General features: G+C 42.1%; 1 protein-coding gene across 7 annotated transcripts in view; it reads left to right on the top strand.

Annotated features, from left to right (window-relative positions):
• The window catches only part of RAPGEF6 (Rap guanine nucleotide exchange factor 6), a 129,374-nt gene extending 110,681 nt beyond the window's left edge, over positions 1–18,693 (top strand). For 5 of the 7 annotated variants that reach the window (XM_074603608.1, XM_074603606.1, XM_074603605.1 and 2 more), the window contains 7 exons: positions 2,137–2,328; positions 3,762–3,896; positions 5,546–5,659; positions 9,959–10,184; positions 12,182–12,693; positions 15,631–15,942; positions 17,593–18,693. In XM_074603608.1, coding sequence (XP_074459709.1) covers positions 2,137–2,328; positions 3,762–3,896; positions 5,546–5,659; positions 9,959–10,184; positions 12,182–12,693; positions 15,631–15,942; positions 17,593–17,618 — 1,517 coding nt within the window. In that variant the 3' untranslated portion in view covers positions 17,619–18,693. The remainder of the gene's footprint in view (positions 1–2,136; positions 2,329–3,761; positions 3,897–5,545; positions 5,660–9,958; positions 10,185–12,181; positions 12,694–15,630; positions 15,943–17,592) is intronic. The other 2 variants (XM_074603609.1, XM_074603610.1) reach the window with 1 other exon arrangement.
• The last annotated feature ends 850 nt before the right edge of the window (positions 18,694–19,543 follow it).

Below are 19,543 nucleotides of genomic sequence, written 5' to 3' on the forward strand. Positions count from 1 at the left end.
TCTTATTCCTTTCCTTAAAAATGAGTATTTCTAGATCTTTGTCTTCTTCTTTTGAGAAAAAAATACTCTAGTAAGTGCTTGTTTGTCAATTCATGTACTAACAATTTCAGCAAGCCAGCATTTATCATCTGAGCTTGGTTGAGCTCAGAAAACGTCAGTGATGTTTTCTGTTTTGACCTATAGCTCTTAAACTGTGTGTCTTTTCATCAGTCTGGAAGGAAATTCAGTAGGACATTAGCTCTGTTCTTGTCCCGCTGTCCTTGTACAGAATGAGGAAGGATAAAAGTAACGTTTACCGTATGAACAGCAAGAAAACGAAGAGAGACAAAATCGATATAGAAACTGCAATGGATTACAGCTTCGAATAAACGAAGATTGTTGAGAAGGAGCAGTCAGGTCAATAGTGACTGATGGGATTGACGTGGCTTGACAGTCAAAAATTGAGGGCTACAGCAGGACAGTTTTCATAATTTGAACTCCTGTGCAACTGTCTAACTAAACACACTGTTATCTGACCTTCTGTCTTACACAGTTCAGTAAATTCTCATTTAAAAATGAGAAATGGTAATTGTTTTTTATTTTCATCCTTAGAAATTTTCACTTGCTTGAAACGTAGGTGTGTTTCAAAATGGAAGAGTAGAAACCATGCTAATCAAAATAATGTCTCAAGCTTGTCTGTTGTCCAAATGCAGCATTTAAAGACTTTTTTTGTGCTCAAATACTCTTTTTTTCTCTGAGGAGGTAAGTTAAAAGCATGACTAGGAGATGGAAAGGGCTTAAAATTGTATCCTCAAGATGCCGTTATTCAGTATTAAGAATGCAAATCCTTGTTGTTTCGTAAGGTGTCTTCCTAGGCAATTTTCTTTAACATTTCCTTTTCAGCAGCACTGACGTAGCAATCCTGGAAATGTCCGTATTTGGCTCCCTTTTTAAAAATGTTAAATTCTGTGTATTCACGCTGGCCCTATGTCTGAGGTCACCAGAAATCCCAGGTAGCTCTGAACAGAAACACGCACGGCATCCTGCATTGCTGGGAGAGGTGTTCTGCTCCTGCTGTGCTCAGCCAGACACGAAATAGCCCCGGATGCTCCTGCTTGGCGGTAACACCACTGAGGGTTTTATGCTTTACTCCCCTGCTGAAACAATAAATTAAAGCGTGTCAGGATGAACTCTTGGTAGATGACCTGTGTGCAAACATAACAGGTGGCCATACTATGCCAAGGAGACAAACATAAATGCTATGAGGTTGTTTTTCAATTGTTTTAAATAAATCATTTAAAATCTTGTTCACACAGTGCTGACCATAGATATTTGGAAGTAAAAATAGGGAATATATACTGACTGGTTTACTCCATGTAGTTAAGCAAATCGAGTCCTTTTTTTCTTAAATGTCAAAAAAGGAAAGTGAAGGTTAAGTGGCTATACAAACAATAATAGACTAGAGTGGCATATTATTATAGTACCTGTTTTTAAAAACTAGGGGGGGAAAAAGCCCCAAAAACCCAAAACCACAGGTAATTGAGCTGGTTGAGATTATACTCGTCGAATATACAGTCTCTTATCTCGGTGGTAAGCTGCTCCTGGCCTTGTTTGCAGAAGGAACGAGCAGCAGTAAAGCTGCAATCCAGACTTCCAAGGGAATTTAAAGAGGAGTCAATGCCCTTAACTTCAGAGTTTATTAATTGCTGTGTGATTAAAGTAGAAACTGAATCAGCGCCCTGTGTTGCAAATCAATTGTGCCACCTAGTGAAAGGTTTGATGCCAATCGCAAAACAACCGTTCTTTCTCCCCTGGGTGGCATGACATCATTTTGCAGGAGATGCTGTTAGGCTTTTGTACCTTATGTACAAGCATCTAAAATATGGAATTTAATTGTGGAAGAAATAAAGCACATTTTTTGTCTTTTGATCAAGTACCTCTATGACACTTTAGAGAGTTTATATTTGATTTTATTTTTTTTTTAATGCTGTTTGACCTAACAACCTCTTCAGGTTGTGTTCGGAATAGAAATGATTTCAAATATGTTTTACCTGCTTCATACTACAGTTGCTTTGTCTGGATGGTTGTACTCGGAATGACTCTAATAATCCCGCAGTTCAAAGTGCAAGATATTTATATGTAATTTTTCCTTAACAGTGACAAAGAATTTAAGTGAGAGAAGAGGAGCGAAATCCTCAGAAATGTCTCCGGTACCCATGAGATCAGTTGGCCAAACCGCTAAAGCCCATCAGCATCAACAAAACAGGATGAGTCAAGTTCTTCAGGTTCCAACTGTGAATTTGTACCCCAGCAGGAAAAAGGGACTGACGAAGGAGCATGTCACGTTCAGTGAGTATCCTCAGTTCACCTCTCTGGATTTCACAGATTAAGTAAATACGAGGGAGGAGTTGTTTGTAGCCGGGTGGATAATTTGAGATACCATTGTGCTTCATTTACGTCCTTCACTTTAAAATAGCTGAAGCATATTACTGTGTTTCAAGAGAGCGTGCCGTTTACTTAGTCATTTGCACAATCTTTAATAACTCTTCTTAAAACAGGTAACGGTAAGGTGCTGTACCCAAATACGCCCTTGCTTTGTCACTTTTTTTTATTCCTTGAACTAAAGAAGGTGTTTTTACTAAAGTGATCTTAACATCTCTCTCCTGAACAGGCCACATGTACCATGTTAAGTCTTTTACTGTGTATTTCTGCATTCTGAAGGGATCTTGCACAAACGGAGTGGAACAACATTGCTTCTTTCTTTTTGTGACAAAATGAAGTATAACATATTTAGATTAAATCATTGAAACAAATCACAGACATTGAATATTTTAACCTCTGGAACACCATTATAACAACATTATTGTCAAATGGAGCAACATATGTTATTAGTTGCTCCTAGTGAGCATCAGTTTTTGTTCTATCTCTAAATTCGCTTGTTGCAAAGCAGTATTATGTATTAAAATGCTTTTTGACCTATTTGCATAACTATGGTATCATTTCAAAGCTACAATTGTGGGTTATTAAATAAAGTTAGTTGCAGTCGGTAAATGATATGAAATGACTCTGATACATCGAGCATCAATATCCAATAAATAGCTTTGGAAAACAGCAGATTGCAGCATATGAAATAGCATTTCCACTATTTTTTCAAGTCTCCTCTTAAAAGACAACTTGATCTTTTCCAGAAGCTTTGCTGCGGTGCTTCTTCCTTCCCATGTGTTAAGCATTCGGTGTTGATCTAACAACCTTTTGAGAACTTAAATTAACTCCTCGGCACTGTGTTGTCTGCAAGGTCGTCCAACAGTGAACAAGAAATACCAGATCACCAGTTTGCCAAGTACAGTGGTGAACTGGTTTTGCTAAACTTGTGTGTATAGTGCCTGTGACTGCTGATTTGAGAACTCCCGATTGTGAAGACCTTGAACTGCCTTGTTGGTGATGACGCAAATTGTTTTTAGCGCTGTCCCAACGGTGTCATGGGCAAAGGTTTCCTTTAAGCTTTATATGTTACACAGTTTTCAGTCCTTTGCCAAAACCAGTGTGTCTGTTGCAATGGTTCCGGTTATGACCTGGGTGTTTCAACACGCTTCAGCTGAGCAGCCAGCGGTAGCAGTGGCCGCTGCTGGTCTGGTCTAAGTTTGAAATGGAGACTTCTACATGCAGAATTCATCTGAGCATCTGCTCTTCCCTTTGCTGAATACTCCAGTGATGTTCAACGTGGTGCTTATTTATAGTTTAAACAGAATAACATGCAGTAAATGATTCTGTTGTATCCATAGGTACAGGCTCCCCACAGAAGTCATTAAGCTTGTCTGAGGAAGTAAGTAGTAAGAAACAAACAGATGACACTATGTCCATGGCATCTTCTTTGCACTCCAGCCCACCCGCTTCTCCTCAGGGCTCTCCACGCAAAGGTAGGTGTGCTGGTTGAGCGTTCACAGGGCGCGTGGCAGTATCCATTTCGGGAACTCCTGCCTCTGTTGTACTAAAACCACGGTGGGCAGTGGCAGGAATATCTGTTGGTAATGACACGTAAGAGAAATAGTAGTTTAGAATATCCATGTCAAGAATAGAATCACGTCTTTCTACGAATAGAATCACAGAATGGTTTGGGTTGGAAGGGACCTTGAAGACCATCCAGTGCCACCCCCTACCCTGGGCAGGGACACCTCCCACCACACCAGGTTGCTCCAAGCCCCGTCCAACCTGGCCTTGAACCCCTCCAGGGATGGGGCAGCCACAGCTTCTCTGGGCAACCTGGGCCAGGGGCTCACCACCCTCACAGCAGAGAATTCCTTCCTCATATCTCATCTAAATCTCCCCTCTTCCAGTTTAAAACAGACGTAGTTTTTCAATGTGTTTATATGTTTTGGCCTTAAGTCCCCTACTGTTTAAAAAGAGGAACAAATGTTTTCTTAAAAACTGCTTAAGTGCTTCTGACAGAATTCCCAGCAGATGTTAAGTGCTGACGCCCGCCAGCGTATCAGGTCAGATGTAGGTAGCCAGTTATTGAACGGGGTTTGCAGACCTGGGGATTTCTTGAAGACGACGGTGTTGCACAGAAACTGCGGCTGTTGAGACATCTTATGTTTTTGCCTAAGGTAGCTGGAATTCCAGGTGACTAGATGGAGCTGGCGATAAGTCATAGTTCTCCACAACAGGTGGTTTTGATAGCTGCAATAGTACTGCATCCATCTAAGTCCTCGAGTTGTTCTTCTTACTTCTTGTTCTTGTGCACAGGGCTTTGTATACATCCCTGTCTATCATGATGCTCTGAGAATCCCTTTATTTTTGATGTCTTCGTCTTAAAAGACCTGCATCACTTCATCATTAGTCAACCTCGGATGGGAATTCAGTTGAAATCTCTTAACACCACTTTGTAGTCAGCCAGTGTGGTCAGTGTCGGACGGTGTAAGGCATTTCTCCCTCCCCTCTCTGCTGCTTCTGACTCACTGACAGCCCAAAGCCACTGGATTGGCATGGCATGGCATGGTGACTTACTGCATCTTCTCACCCTTTGCAGTGGGAGATCAGGCTGGTCCGTCCACTGCTGCCTTCACAAGATACTGTTTCCTTTAGGAGAATGCCACTTATTTTACTTAAACACAGCATCTGTATAAGAAGCTTAATTACTTGGGTTGCCAAACTTAGCTCCACTGAGATTTTTTTTTTTTGAGCATCGCTTATAAATATGTTATTTTTGTTAACTTTCATCTGGTTCCTTGAAAATAATATTTTGTTTCTTTGGGGTGATTTCATTAATTCAACTTGCTTTCAGCATATTTTTAGCACTGATGTGATTCGATTGAGGTGGTCCGTACCCTGTTGTATGTGTGGTGCTAACAGCTCATTGAACTAAAATTAGGTGCTTCACAGACAGCAGAAAGACATAATTTTAGGCATGAACACATTCCACTTAATCTTGGATGTCATTTTCTTTTGAGCTATACCCAAGTGATATGCAAATAGGATTGAAGAAAAAATGTTTTAAAATCAGGACGTTATTTCTGCTGTTATTTATCTCGTCACTTACCGAGATCTGCCTGTGTGTTCTTTGCTGCAGTTGGTAACATCCAAAGGTCGGATAACTGCAGTCAGATGAATCTCTCTGGCTCTTCCTCATCACTCGCCAGTGAAACCAGCAACAAGAACAGTGGACAACGCAGCTACGGAATAGGTGGGGCTTATTTACAAAAGAAAATTTGGATGATTGTCAAAGCAAGAGACAGTTCTGACCTGAGTGAAAAGGGAGAAAGAGAGGAGGAGAGTGAAAAGGCAGAAGCTGAGCGTGAGAACAGGAGAACAAAGGGACCCCGGTTTAGAAGACTTAGGGAAAGAAGCTTCTCCAGGGAAAGAACAGCTTTTACTGCAAAAAGGAAAGCAGAGCACATTGAAGCCTCAGAAGGGAGTGAAAACCAAAAGGAGAAAGACAGTGATGCTCTGAGTACAGCAAGTATCTATAGCAACAGCAGTCTGTGGACATCTTACTGCCTGTGCATGAAGCCTAGAAGGAGAAGGAAGACTCTATGATGTATTTTTAGAAGAAAGACTCTGGTGTCCACTTTGTGTCAGATATACTGATTTTACATAAGTTATTTTAGCATTATTCGTTTACATGTTTAAGCTGTTTAATGTGCTTTCCTTCCAGATAGTTGTGTCAGTTATTTATAGCTAAACACCCTTGCAGTGAAGACAATAATGTGACGTTTAGAAAATCAAGGAACAGGTACAGTGGCAGTTCTGTTACTTAGTGTTTCGCAAATGCCAATGAAACAGTAAGTTCAGCAACATTCTCTTAATTAGACTCTAGATAGTCCCTTATAAGATGTAAATCGAGTGCTCGCTTCCAGCGTTGGTGTATATTTGCATTGGTCGCACCTTCTGCTACCCTTTTCAGCCCAGCAAAGACTTGCATTTAGTCTGTTTATATACATTTGCTGTTATTTAATGACTCAGCTTTCAGATAGTGTTAATCTCTTTATGAAGAAGAAACCTTTTGTTCTCCAGATCTTTGAAGTTCTTGAAGAAGAGTGTCTTAAGATAGACTGTGAGAACATTTCTTACTGCAGTACAGTTGTGTTAATTTTAAGGAGTCCATTAGGCAAAGTAAAGAACATGAGGTATTAATTATTGTCAAAGGAAAAGAAAATGAAATTTAATCTTAAAAATGCTGGTCTCAAATAAGGGTGTTTTTCATTCATGAGGTTCAGTTCCTTAGTTTGATAATACTGATACTTAACGCTCATATTTGCTCTTAAAATCTCACAGCAATAACCAAGCTTAAGCTGTGAAAGCTCTCAAGTGATAAGCTGTGTGCTCGGTGGCATGTATACGGCTGGCTCCAGATGCCCTATTATGAGACCTCTGTATTTTTTATGGACTTAATGGCATTAGTCTTCTGTATTACATTGTGTGTGTCACTGGCGTGGCTTTTACACTGCCTGGTCATTTCACTTTTTCACCTGATTGATGTAAATATATGTCAGTCCAGCTCAACGGCACGTGTAGGTAGAAATGAAGTGAGCAATAGGGTGATTGGCAGGGATTTGGGGGAAAAAATGCGTATCTGAGGACTGCGTCAACAGTCTATTAATATGGTCTCCTGTAAAGAAAAACTGCATTTTGATTAATTTACAGATGCTCATTTACCTATATATGAAGCAGCTGATGATCCAGTATTTTCAAATAAAGGTTCTAATTTTGTAATTTTATGCACATAATGTAAGGCATATCATAGACCGTTTTCTCCTAGTAAAGACGAGGACATATTTCCTGACATGCAGCGGGTTTGCTATAGAGGAACCCACTGGGAACTTAAAGAAAAAAAATAATATTTCAATTAAAGAAAACCAAAACAACACCACAGTCATTAATCCAAGACCTTTTGCCCTCAGATAAAGGGGAACAAACCACAGGTCTGTGCCAGAGAGTTCATGAAGGCAAAATGTTTTGTGGTTTTTTTATTTAAAAAAAACCCACAACCAGACCAATTTAACAGACACCTCCTGACTTTGTTGCCTGACAGCACAAAAGAATGAAGTTCGGTCCACCTGTAAGATGGTGCATGGACTTATCTAGAGAGATGAATACCCCACGGAGCTCGAAATCTGAACATCCTAAATTTGCTGCTGCCACTGAAGGCACACAAGTCTATGGGGCCTGCTGGGATTCATCCCAGGGTACTGAAAGAGTCAACTGATGTTATTGCTAGACCTCTATCAGTTATTTATCAATGATCGTGGGACTCTGGAGGAAGGTCCCATTCAACTGGAAGGTAGCAAATGTTTCTGCAGTTTTCAAGGAAGGCGAGGAAGACGACCCTGGTAATGATAAGCTTGTCGGTCTTACTTCAGTGCCGGGTAAAATGATGGAGAAGATTATTCTGGGAACTACTGTAAAACGCTTGAAAGGCAATGAGGTCGTGAGTCAGAGCCAAGCCAACATGGGTTCATGAAGGGAAGGTCATGCCTTACTAACTTAATATCCTTTTAAGACAAGATTACCCACGTCAAAGGTGAAGGGAAGCAGATGTGGGTGTTTGGGATTTCAGCAAAGCTTTTGATGCTGTCTCTCACAGTATCCTTCTGGACAGAATGTCCAGCTTGTACACAATACTGTGGGTGAGCGATTGGCTTGAAGGGTTGGTCCCAAGGAGCTGTAGTATATGGAGTACTGTCTGGCTAGGGGCCAGTCACTAGTGCTGCTCCCCAGGACTCAATTTTAGGGCCAGTGCTTTTCAGTGTTTTTATTGATGGGCTGGGCACAGGGAGCTGAGTGCACACAAGTAAGTTTGCCAACAATGCTAAATTTGGAGGAGCCATTGATTCCTTCCAGGGTATAAAGACCTTATAGAGAGATCTTGATAGATGAGAGTGCTGAGTAGTCACCGACTCTGTGAAATATAACAAGAACAAATGGTGGATTCTGCACTTGGGACAGTGTAATTCTGGACGTGTAGTGAACTGGTCAAGAGAAGAGATTGTCCCACTATATTCAGCATCGATGCGGTCTCACCTTGGGTGCTGTGTGCAGTTTGAGGCTCCACAATAGAAGAAGGACATATAAATATTGGTATGTGTCCAAATGAGGGCAACAAAGATGGTGAGAGGACTAGAGGGCATGACTCAGGAGAAGTGGCTGAGGCCACTTGGTCTGCTCAGCTTAGAGCAGAGGAGACTGGAGGATGCCTTCATAGATGTCTACAGCTTCGTCATGAGAGGGAGAGGAGAGGGAGGTGCTGGTCTCTTCTCTCAGGTGTGCAGTGATAGGACTTAAAGCTGGAAGTTCAGATTGGATATCAGGGAAAAAGTTCTTCACTGAGGGTCTGGTCAAGCACTGGAACAAGCTCCCCAGGGAAGTGGCCGTGGCCCCAAGCCTGTCGGTGTTCAAGAAGTATTCAGACAATGCTCTTAGATACATGGTTCAACTTTCAGGTTGCCCCATGTGGAGGGAGAGCCGTCACTAAACCTGCCAGACCTGAGTGTGATTTCCCTCAGACCTGCCCAGATGCACTTTGCCGAGTTCAGTTCATTTGAATTCTTTCCCTGATTCTCTAAGGTCATCAAAATAAATTATTTGGGCAAGTTGTCCATACTAAGGGCTTTTTCTTTTGCAGTGTGGGGACAGGTATCCCATCTGGAGTCACTTTAGCTACACCAGCAGAAGTATCTACAGGATATATGTAGCCAGAGCTCGTGGAAGTCCCCAGTATAGTAGTCTCTTTTATGTTCACTCCAGGTACTAGGAAGAGGAGTTCTTGGATATATCAGGCTATATACGTTATTTGTATTTGAAAGAAGTTATTTGAGGGTAAGGGTAAGCCAAGCGGAAAAAACACATTATATATTTTGTTCTGAAAGTGGTGAGGTCTTCAGCTGTTTTCTTCTGTTGGAGCAACGCTAGCGTCTGGTCCGGCTACGGCCAAAGTTGTATTTCCCACTTTTGCTTCCTTCTCTGTTAATTTTGGAACAGATGAGAAAACTGAAACGGACCATATGGCTAATCCCTGAGTGCTAATAGCTGGCTTTTACCTTAGTCAGCATCTCCTCATCCACAGCCAAAATTTTTTTTGAGTCTCACACACAGTAGGGCAGAGGGATAATGGGAAAAGCGCTGCATTTATACTAGAGGACTCAGCGCTTGCAGAATCGGAAAGACCTGATCTATCCACTCACTATTCATGCTGCAAATGTTGATCCTGTCTGTGTAGGTTTAACCTTCTGGTCTGGAGAGTAGTGGAGCTGCAGGTAGGTTATTGGTGTCACCAGACTTGCATTAATGCATTACTGTGCGAGATGCTGATAGATGATAAAAGCTTTAGTACCCTAAAAAATATAGTGGACTGCTTGTATGCAAACAGGGTTTGATTGTTTTGTCTTTTAAATATCCTTGCTGAAATGTGTGTCAACACTTCGTTGTCATACCTAGTAAACTTAATTGCTCTTTGACCAAGACGTTTTCTTCCCCTCTCCTTTAGGCTATGCCCTCATACCTTCCACTAAATCTGACAACTTCTCGGACTCCAGTCACAGTGAGATTTCATCCCGGTCCAGCATCGTGAGCAACTGCTCCGTGGACTCAATGTCGGCAGCGCTGCAGGACGAGAGGAGTTTGTCCCAGTCTCTCATTGTGGTGGATTCGGGGGGCACAGAGAGAAAAGAGCATCCTCAGCCGCTGGCTGATTACGCCCAGCCGTGCCCAGGGTAAGACGCAACTGGTTTTGGTTGGGCTTGGTGTCCTGGTGTCAGAAGGGGTAACGAAGCTTTGGTCAGGGCACAGTTATGCACTCTTCTGTGGTCGTTAAGCTCTTGCTGGAAGCTGGAGTTCTGGTTGCTCTGTATGGGAAGAGCCTGTTTTCCCAAGAAACACAACTTGAGTAGCTTGTTCCCATCGGTGGGGTTCAGATGGACTTCTCTTGCAGGAGACTGCAAATGCGTTAAAAGCTGTGATGATACTTAACTAATTAGAGCAGTAGTGAGAGATGACAGAACAAGAACAGGATATTACCAATTCTCTCTGAGTCAGAAGTGCCAGTCATTTAACATACTCTCATGTCATTTTTAAAGATTTTTATTATTATCATCTGTTGCTTAGGCAGGCTGGAAGCTTTCTGCCACTGCCTTCCTGAGAGTGTCCACACAAGAGGGCTTGTTACTTTAGCACAATGAGAACTTGTCCTGAGGTGACACTTTGAATTGGAAGGTTTTGCTTTTGTCGTACTAGATGTTAAGCTTTGATCCATAAGGTTTAATCCGTGGGAGTCTTCTTGGGATAGCGTCTTCTGTCCTCAGTTGTTGTAGATTCAAGTCAGTGAGAGATGCTCCTTACATTTATAATCTTTACAGCTCCTCTCTAAAGCGATATAATTTTTTTAATGATTGAACTCTATAGACAGATATATGTTGTTTCTGTATAATTGACTTTAATTCAGTGATGTTTTCTCCCCTGTAAAAAAAAAAAAGCTTTTTAGTGTATGCTTTGCTAAAGTGATGCAGCGCTTAAGAAATTTGTGATGCAGTTTATTTCATTGTGCTAAAGTGGGAATTTAAAGCTGTGCTTCATAAACCGAAATAATTCCCTTTTCTAAAATTCATAACACGTGCTGAGAACGTGTTTATTCAGTCTCAGTGTATTGAGCAAAGTGTCCCGTCGGACCAGGTTACGGTGGGTACCTTTGGTGCTGGCTGGGAAAAGCCTTCAGTGGTGGCTGAAGGACAGTGGATGGCAGCAACGACGCTGCTGCTCTCTGAACTCGCTCGTCTCTTTGCAGATTAAAAGCAGATTGTTCATGGTTTGTGGTTGTTCCTTTATGCCTTAGTTTCAGTGGGCTTTAGAGGGAAGAAAGCAGTTTGCATACTAGAACTTAGAAAAGCAAGGAGAAAAAAAAGTTGTTTGCATATATCTAAGAAACGTTCCTTGATTTCACAACATGTCAGTAAACTGCTGAGGGGTAGTGTTGAATTTTAATGTTGTGCTGTCCATGCATTTGGTAACACAACCAGAAATAGTTAAGAGACTTCAATAATGTCTAGCAATTGTAACTTCATGTATTCTAAATTCATGCAAACCTGGCTTTATTTTTTTCCCCCTTAATTATATCTTGACAGCTATTAGAGCTTTTAGCAACCATGTCTTAAAACAAGAAAATTTGTGCTTGGGTTTCAGAATCTGTCACTCCAGATCGTTTCCACAAATGTTATTTATGCCCAATATTTCCAAATGCTCTTGAAATACAACTACCTCCACTCTGTCTGAACAGCTTTATTGTCGCTGCCACTGAAGGGGTTGGCTTTTATTCTAAATATTTACTTTGGTTTTAGTTTATAAATGCAAAGAAAAAGGTGGTAGTAGCCTGAAACTAAGAGATGTAATTACTCTTCTGCTTTCTGTCAGGCACTGTCTTGCTGTGGTTGATAGAGGAAGGCTTCTGTGGACCAGATTTTTGTGGATCTGGGGTGAAGCCCGTTGCAGACTTGTTATTCCCTTGGGAATAACTGCCCAGCTGCCGTGTGCAGTAATGAATTGGGAATAACTGTGTCTCTTGTCAGTGCTCCCGTGGGCCGTGACTTTCCTGTGTACCTGTTTTAAAGCCAGAGATTATTTGCTTTTAAAACCAGATAATTGTTTCTGAGTGTGTCACTTTTCTTTTAAAAGCTGACAAGTTTAGTTTTTTTCTGCTTTCTGTTGTTTTCAAATGCAGCTGGTCAGTCACTAGGCCTGCTCTCATCCGAGGGATGGCTTTCACGTCCTCCATGAGCAGCGAGGAGATCTCCCATGAACACATCACCATAGAGGCAGCAGATAGCGGCAGGGGAAGCTGGACTTCATGCTCGAGTAGTTCTCATGACAACTTCCAGAATATCCCAAACCAGAAGAGCTGGGATCTCCTCAATTCTTACCGTCACACCCAGCTGGACGGACCTATAGCTGAAGTCGACCCCACAAACTGTTACTCTGAGGAGGCTTATTTGTATTCTGATGCCTTTTCCAAAACCAACAGGCAGTCGAAAGCCAGCGTGGAGCTCGATCAGTCTCGGCAGAGCTGGGCCTCCTCCAGCTCGCTCTCAGACACCTACGAAACAAACTATGGGACAATTAAGCGGAGGGGGCTGGAGAACTCTACAGCAGAGCAGACGGAGGTTTTGGACTCTAAACCAGGCGGTGACACAACTTACAAAACCGTTACTTCGAGTACAGAAAAAGGCCTGATAGGTAAGTCAAGCCAACAGCTTATGGAAGCTTCTACATCTGGTTTTCATTTTGATATTAAGTTGTTAAGAAATGACATCAGCAGGTCTGGGGGCTGGATGGCATGTTAAATTCAGCTTACATGTGGTTTTCATCAGAACACTACACAGACAGTGTGTTTTCAAGCCACCTTCTTTTGCATTAGGAAAGTTGAAATGATAAACCAGCCCGCTTCCCGGCCCCAGCATGGGTCTGCAGGAGAACTGTCTTCATGAAAATGTCAGGCAGTCCTTCTCTGTAGTATGGCTTTCTGTTTTTTTGGATGATTTTTGGAAACACTCATCACTATAGACATTGCTCTGGCAAGGAGCAACAAGTATGGCTTCTTCAAGTCCATGTAATACAGAGTTTCCATGAATCCAAGAGGGAAGAGCGTGACTACTGAGGGGTCAGAGCTCTCCTCTCTGAGCTGGGGCACAGGCCTTTGGGCTCTGCAAGCTCAAGGGCAAAGCAGATTCCCTTGCTCTCTTTGCTGTGTTAAACTGCTGTTTGTTTGGTTATACAACTGCAGTTTGGCTACATATGAAAGGAGAAAAACTTGCAAAATGTCTTTTCAAAGATGCATAGTTCTACCAAGCAAGATGTTCTTTCCCTGTCCTAGTGAGTTTAGCAGCCAAAACTAAAGGAACTGGGTTAGGAACAAGATAAAACATGGAGAGCAAAGCTTTCTGGACTGTAAGTCGAGGGTGCAGCTGAAATGCAATTTAATTACTGAGTAGGTTGCTGGAAGCGTTTATGTTATCAAAGGTAATTGCCTTAATAAACATGGCACGTAGGGTGGAGGTCTTGGATTGCATTCCTCCTCCTTGGCTTTGTAGAAGAAAGGCAGGATGGCGGAGCCTTGCAGAAAGGTCGCTCACAGCTCTCTCTGCATGTGCTTTACGCCTTGTAGCTTTTCAGAGCTGCTCACGAGCCTCTGAGCTGTTTTAGGAGATGGCGTATTACCTATTCAGTACGTGCTGTCTTTGCTCACGGCTTCTTTTTAATGCTGTTTCCGTACTGCACCTCCTTCGTGCAGTCCCAGCACGCTGGTGAGGAGCACTCACAGTGTGCTTGTCGAGCATGCGTACGGCTACTTCAGCAAAGATCTGATACAGGTGGATATAATTTCTGGTTTGCAAATGCAAATCTGTTAGCTCTTCACCACCGTACAGTATGCCAAAGATGTTTTCACTTTATTTCACCATTTGCTCATTCTCTACAAACAGCTTGTTGCCGGAGCCTGTGATGACTGCGTGAGTTCTGAATAAACAAAGCAAGAATCTTCAGTTTGTTTGCTTAATGAGTGCTGGTGGTGAATAGTCCTCCAAAAGGACTGGCACAAGCTTACTTGCCTGAAACCTTTAAAAAGGAGCGGAAAGGCTTTGCCCACATACTAATGGCAGAACGCGGGCTTGGTGGCATCAGTAAAGGCGATGACTTCATAACTTAACGCGCACCTCTGTTGAACATTTCTTGCTGCGTCCTTTGCTTCACCAGCAGAGAGGATGTGGAGTGGTGATGTGCCATTACTGTACATCCACCGGGAAAAGTTCTTCCATTACTCTTACCTATAGTAGATATCAAAATTTATATTGCTGCCTTTTAGTTACATTTCCCTTAACCACTGTGTGGAATTTCACCCTATTCTCTTTGCAGAGTAAATATTTGCGTAATCAGCTGCTTGGGAAGGGGGGTTTCTATAAATCAGCAGTATAAATCTGTGCCTGTTACCCACGTGTATCTGCTAAAACCCAGGCTATGTGAATTCAGTTTTCTTTATTTTCCTATAAGCCCAAGCATGAACTGGGCCCATCAGCTCTGAAACAGCTCTCGCTCCTCGCACCGACACCCAGAATCTCACAAGTCCACAACACAATAAGAAGTACTCCATTATTGTCACCCTTTCACATTCTTGTAAAAATACTACGGTTGCTGAAATAAGAGGAACAGTAATGAACATGCACTGTTTAAAATGTATCCACCAGAAGAATGCAAATTCACTCAACTAATAGGTTTTAAAAATTACCCTAGCTTTGAAACTCTCCTGTTGCAACACGTACATGAAAAAAAGCCCGATTTAACATGCACATGAGCCCCAGACCTGCGGGTGGGTGGGAGGGGAGGGAAATGAAAAAAAAGTTAAGCTTTGGTTTGAGAGCCTGTGTGACCTGAACTGCCGATGAGTGGGGAAGGAAAGTATGGACTTGATAAGCCATTGTTTACTGTTAGAAAATGCAAAATAAGGAATGCAGGCTCTATATACAGTTTGCCTCATGGTTTCATGTGATACTAGGGGTTTTCTATAGCATAGCTGATCGGATGGTTTAATGTCTTATTACACGTGAATTGATACGGTGATATTTCATAATAATGGATTTCTGTTAAGCCACTGATGGGTGATGAAGTGGATATCATTGAATTCAACCAGCAGTTTTTGCTATCGGATGCTAGCACACTGAGCAAAGTAATTTTTAAGGCTAGTTGCCTTAATTTCTGTTGTTTCTGTTCCCCAGCCTGTAACAGAGCAGGAGCCGGCTCGGCCGGTGGCGCTGCCATGCTGGTCTCCATCCACAGGGAGAGCTCCCCGGCATCCCGCGGGAGCAGGGATGTGTATAATGAACGCTGCAATTGCAAGTTAATTGTAGAGAAGGTTATAGTCCTGTTTCTGCTCAATTGGCATCTTGCCTAATGAGTTCATGGGTTCTGTTGCTACTCTGACTTCTTAAAATAAGTAGCAAACATAAATGAAAGCATAAATATCTGCTGCTGTCGTTATAACCGGTGTTTCTGCATTTGCATTTTGTTATCAGTTTCTGTTTTGCCATTGTAACATTTCATGATTTTTTAACGTTTTGTTTCCTTTTTCTTTTTTTTTTTTTTTTCTTCTTTAACATTTCCATTGCTTATTTCTTGTGCCAGTGTACTGTGTCACCTCACCTAAGAAGGACGATAGGTATAGGGAGCCACCGCCCACCCCTCCGGGATATATGGGGATTTCTTTAGCGGACATAAAGGAAGGATCGCCCCATCACCCACACCTAAAACCTCCAGACTATAGTGTGGCAGTGCAGAGGTCAAAGATGCTGCACAGTGACCTCTCTAGACTTTCATCAGCTTCTCTCGGTAGTGAACCGGTGGCCTGTATTTCATCGAAGATGCCACAGTGGCATAATCGGCAGCCGTCCAACCCCAAACTAGCAGATATGACTGACGCAGATAGTGAAGAGGATGGTATGTGCAACACCTGGCTCGGTAGATGTTAAGTGAACTGCTGTGTGAATCTGGTCTGTGCAGTGTTTACTTCACAATGATGTTCTGGGCTTTCGCGTGGTCATTCTTGGAGATTAAAACGTCATTAATCTCTAAATACACAAATATGTTTGTATGGCTGTATACACATGCATATCCGTATGCATGTATATGCACTTTAAAAAAACCAAAAAGAATGCCTTCCCTTTAGAAAAAGCATGTTGACATCGAACAGATTTTAAATTATATATAAATAAATAAATATATAAAAAAAATACATGTGAGGTCTCCAAAAGCACAACTGAGACACTTAAGAGCATGTAGATACTATTTTTTTTTTCTTTATGATCTGTCTCCTCTCAGTGGTGACGATGACTTCAAGAGACACTGTCGGGCTATGAATTACCTGCAGAAAAGCTCCCACCTCTCTGGGTTAACTGGTGTCCTGCCGATTTCAGATGGCATCAGGATGGGGACCTAAAACGAGTACTTTGAATTTGGATTTGGTGGAGTGTTGTACAACTCTGAACTCGTTTGACATTTGTACTCTCACGTGCTAGCGTTAAGCTGCCTCGCTCCTCAACAGAGCTTTCTGGAGGTTGGGTTTAAAAACGTTGAACGAAATAACAGTGAATTTCTGTTCTTCTGAAAGGCGCATTTAATAAAACCTGACTTCTCAGCCCAGCTGGGCCTGACAGCGTCTCTTCCAGTTAAATTCTTGATGATCTTGTTTGAAGCAACAGCCAATGCTGCCAAGCACAGCATGTTTCGGGTGACCAAAACGCAAGAGATTTTTCTGAAAAAGACTGCTCTTATATTGTGTCAAAACTAACTTCACATTAGGTGAATTTCTACTTAATTGTTTATCTGCCGATTTGCTTTCAGTAGCTATGCACTGGTGTGATCTCTCTGTGCCCTTTGCTGGTGAACTCGTTTTTTTTTAATTCGAATGTTGTGGTTGTTTCCTTCAATTTCAGTCTGGCTTAAAATGAGCGTGGATTTAGATTAAAACGATTTCTGATGCAAAATGATCCTATCTTGGTCCTTTAAAATACATAAACGGTATTTAACATACATACTAGTGCTGCAATTCAAACTTACGGTAAAACGTAACGTTGCCCAGCATTAATTCAGTTGTCATGTTAAATATTTTTGATGTGAAAATAAGGAAGTAATTGCTTCAAACATTTTAATCCAAATTTTTCTAAACTAAATTTAACCATACACTTTTAGATACACCTATTTTACTATTTTTAAAGTGCTTGGTTAATTTTACTCAGGCTATGACGCTCACTGCATGTTGGAAAGTAATTTACTGGCTTTTCTCCCAAATCGGTAGCTTTGGGGATACTGGGAGCTGCATGCTAATAATTTTTGGAGGATCTGGGATTTTCTGTTTTACAATTCATCTTTATTATGTGCCTGTAATGCCTTGGACCACCTGAGGATTTGATAAATGGTGGTCCTGAATATGTCGTGGTCAATGATTAAGACACGACGAAGTAGTGAAGCCTTCACAGAACCAGTCTAATCATGTAACTGGGTGCTGTTGGGCACCCGCTGCGCCCGAGGAGGGTCTGATGGAATCATTTACTCTTGTTTTTTCTTTTTTTTTTTCCTCTTCTTTTGCAGAAGACGAGCAAGTATCAGCGGTCTAACCACCGGGCTATTTCTGTGAACCACTTCACCGCTCCAGGGATGTGGGGAGAAGGACCATGGGATTCTGTTAGTGGAGGCCAACCCTTGCTGCTGCTGCTGCTGACCTCGGCCCGCGCCTTCGCCTCTGGTGCGCCAAGGTGGAACGGGCTGGACCACGTCTCTCTACCTTACTGCAGTCCACCACCGCCTAAGAAAGCTTATTTCCACCTGTGAAACAGAAAACCGTTTCCAAGGAGCCTACTGACTACCCAGATACCCACGGTGGTGGCCGGAGATGGACCAGGCTTCATGCATTCGGGAGGACCAGTTGTTACCACCGCTTGAAACTTGGAAGCAGGCTTCTGTATGATACCATCGAATCCTTTGGTAGTTTTCCATCCTCCTTATTTTCTACATGATCATTACAAGTCTAAGAGTGTTATTTTATGAACTTTTTAAAAAAAAAAAAATATATATCAAAATGTCAGCAAAAGCAAAGGACATTGCTGAAGTATCTGAAAATAATTTATTAATTTAAAATTTTTTTTTTTGATGGGAATTTCCTTTCTTTGTGTTGGCAGTGCTCTGGTTGGCTAATATAAATGTTTAGTCAATGGGATAGAAAATTAGGTGCACATAAACTGTTGCGCTCTCAAAATAAACACAGAAAACTAGAAATGGGACATTATCGGGTGCAGAAATACACGGAATTTAGGGTGGTTTTAGATGAAATATAAATAGAGCACAAAGCCCCGCAGAGCGGCATGTGTCGGGCCCTGCCTCTGCCCAAAACCCTCCGCCCTCAAAGTATTTTGGGAAATACTTGAGCTGCCAGCCAACTAAAGCGATAGTTGGTGCTCTCCTCCCCTCCTCAGGAACCGTTTGGAATGTGGGGGCCGGAGCTGACGGGAGCCGCGAGGGGAGTTTGGAGTTTTCCCAAAAGAGCTTTACCCGGGTTTTGCCCTGCAGAGTCGAGCATGCAAAGCGCGGTGCCAGGAACCAAAATAAACCCTGTCTTGTGGGTTTTAAGATCATCCCACGCCTCCTGGCCTTTTACCAGAGTTGCACAGGATTTAGGTGCAAAGGTTACCTTTTAAAAAAAAAAAAATTAAAATAATTATAAATCGCCTTCATTTCACAGTAAAATTTGTGAAACTGAGTATTAAATGGCATAATCCTTATATAAGACTATAATGCATTTTATGATGGGTTAAAAAACTCCGTTGTGCTCATCTGGAAAATACAGATGATCTCAAAACACTTTGTTTTAAATCCCAGCTACAAATCCTGGTGGTGGTGATGTCAACGGCAGTTTTGACTTTCAGCCAGTCAGTATTAACACATGATCCTCTACTTTGACTATGGTCAAATATTTAAATTGCTTATTTGATTTTTGCTTAGCCAGCCAGAGCGCAGAGGGGTAAAACTGGAAATACCTGCAGTTTCTTTCTTTCTTTCTTTCTTCTAGCACACGATGCCCCGTTCTAGTGTTAAAAATGGACATGAATGTGTGAATATGTATTTAAACATTTAATTGTAAATCTTTGTTGTGATGTTTACAGCCTAAGCTAGAAAGATGTTTGTCATTTTTACAGTGCCTCAAAAATGATTTCTATATCCATAGTTGTGAAGAGCTTTAAGAGTTTGTTTTTTATTTTTCTTTCCCGTATGCGTGCAGGGGGTGCGAGGTGAATGCAACGTTTTCTCAAAATGACACAAGTACCAAAACCCACCCAAAGCCTTTGATGTGCTTTCCCCGTCGCGGCTGGGGACGGATGCTGCCGGGTGACCGGGTGTCACCCAGCCCGTGGCTGCCTTCCCATGGTGCCAGCTTTGGGGTTTCCCTGCCGCCGGAACAGCCCCGTGTGGGCTGGCATTGGGAAAAAACATAAATCAAAAGCGATGCTGAGGAAGGGATGCCTAATTCCGAACTAATTGGTTGGCT

Source organism: Larus michahellis, chromosome 11 (genome assembly GCF_964199755.1).
Source record: "Larus michahellis chromosome 11, bLarMic1.1, whole genome shotgun sequence".
Lineage (NCBI taxonomy): Eukaryota > Metazoa > Chordata > Aves > Charadriiformes > Laridae > Larus > Larus michahellis.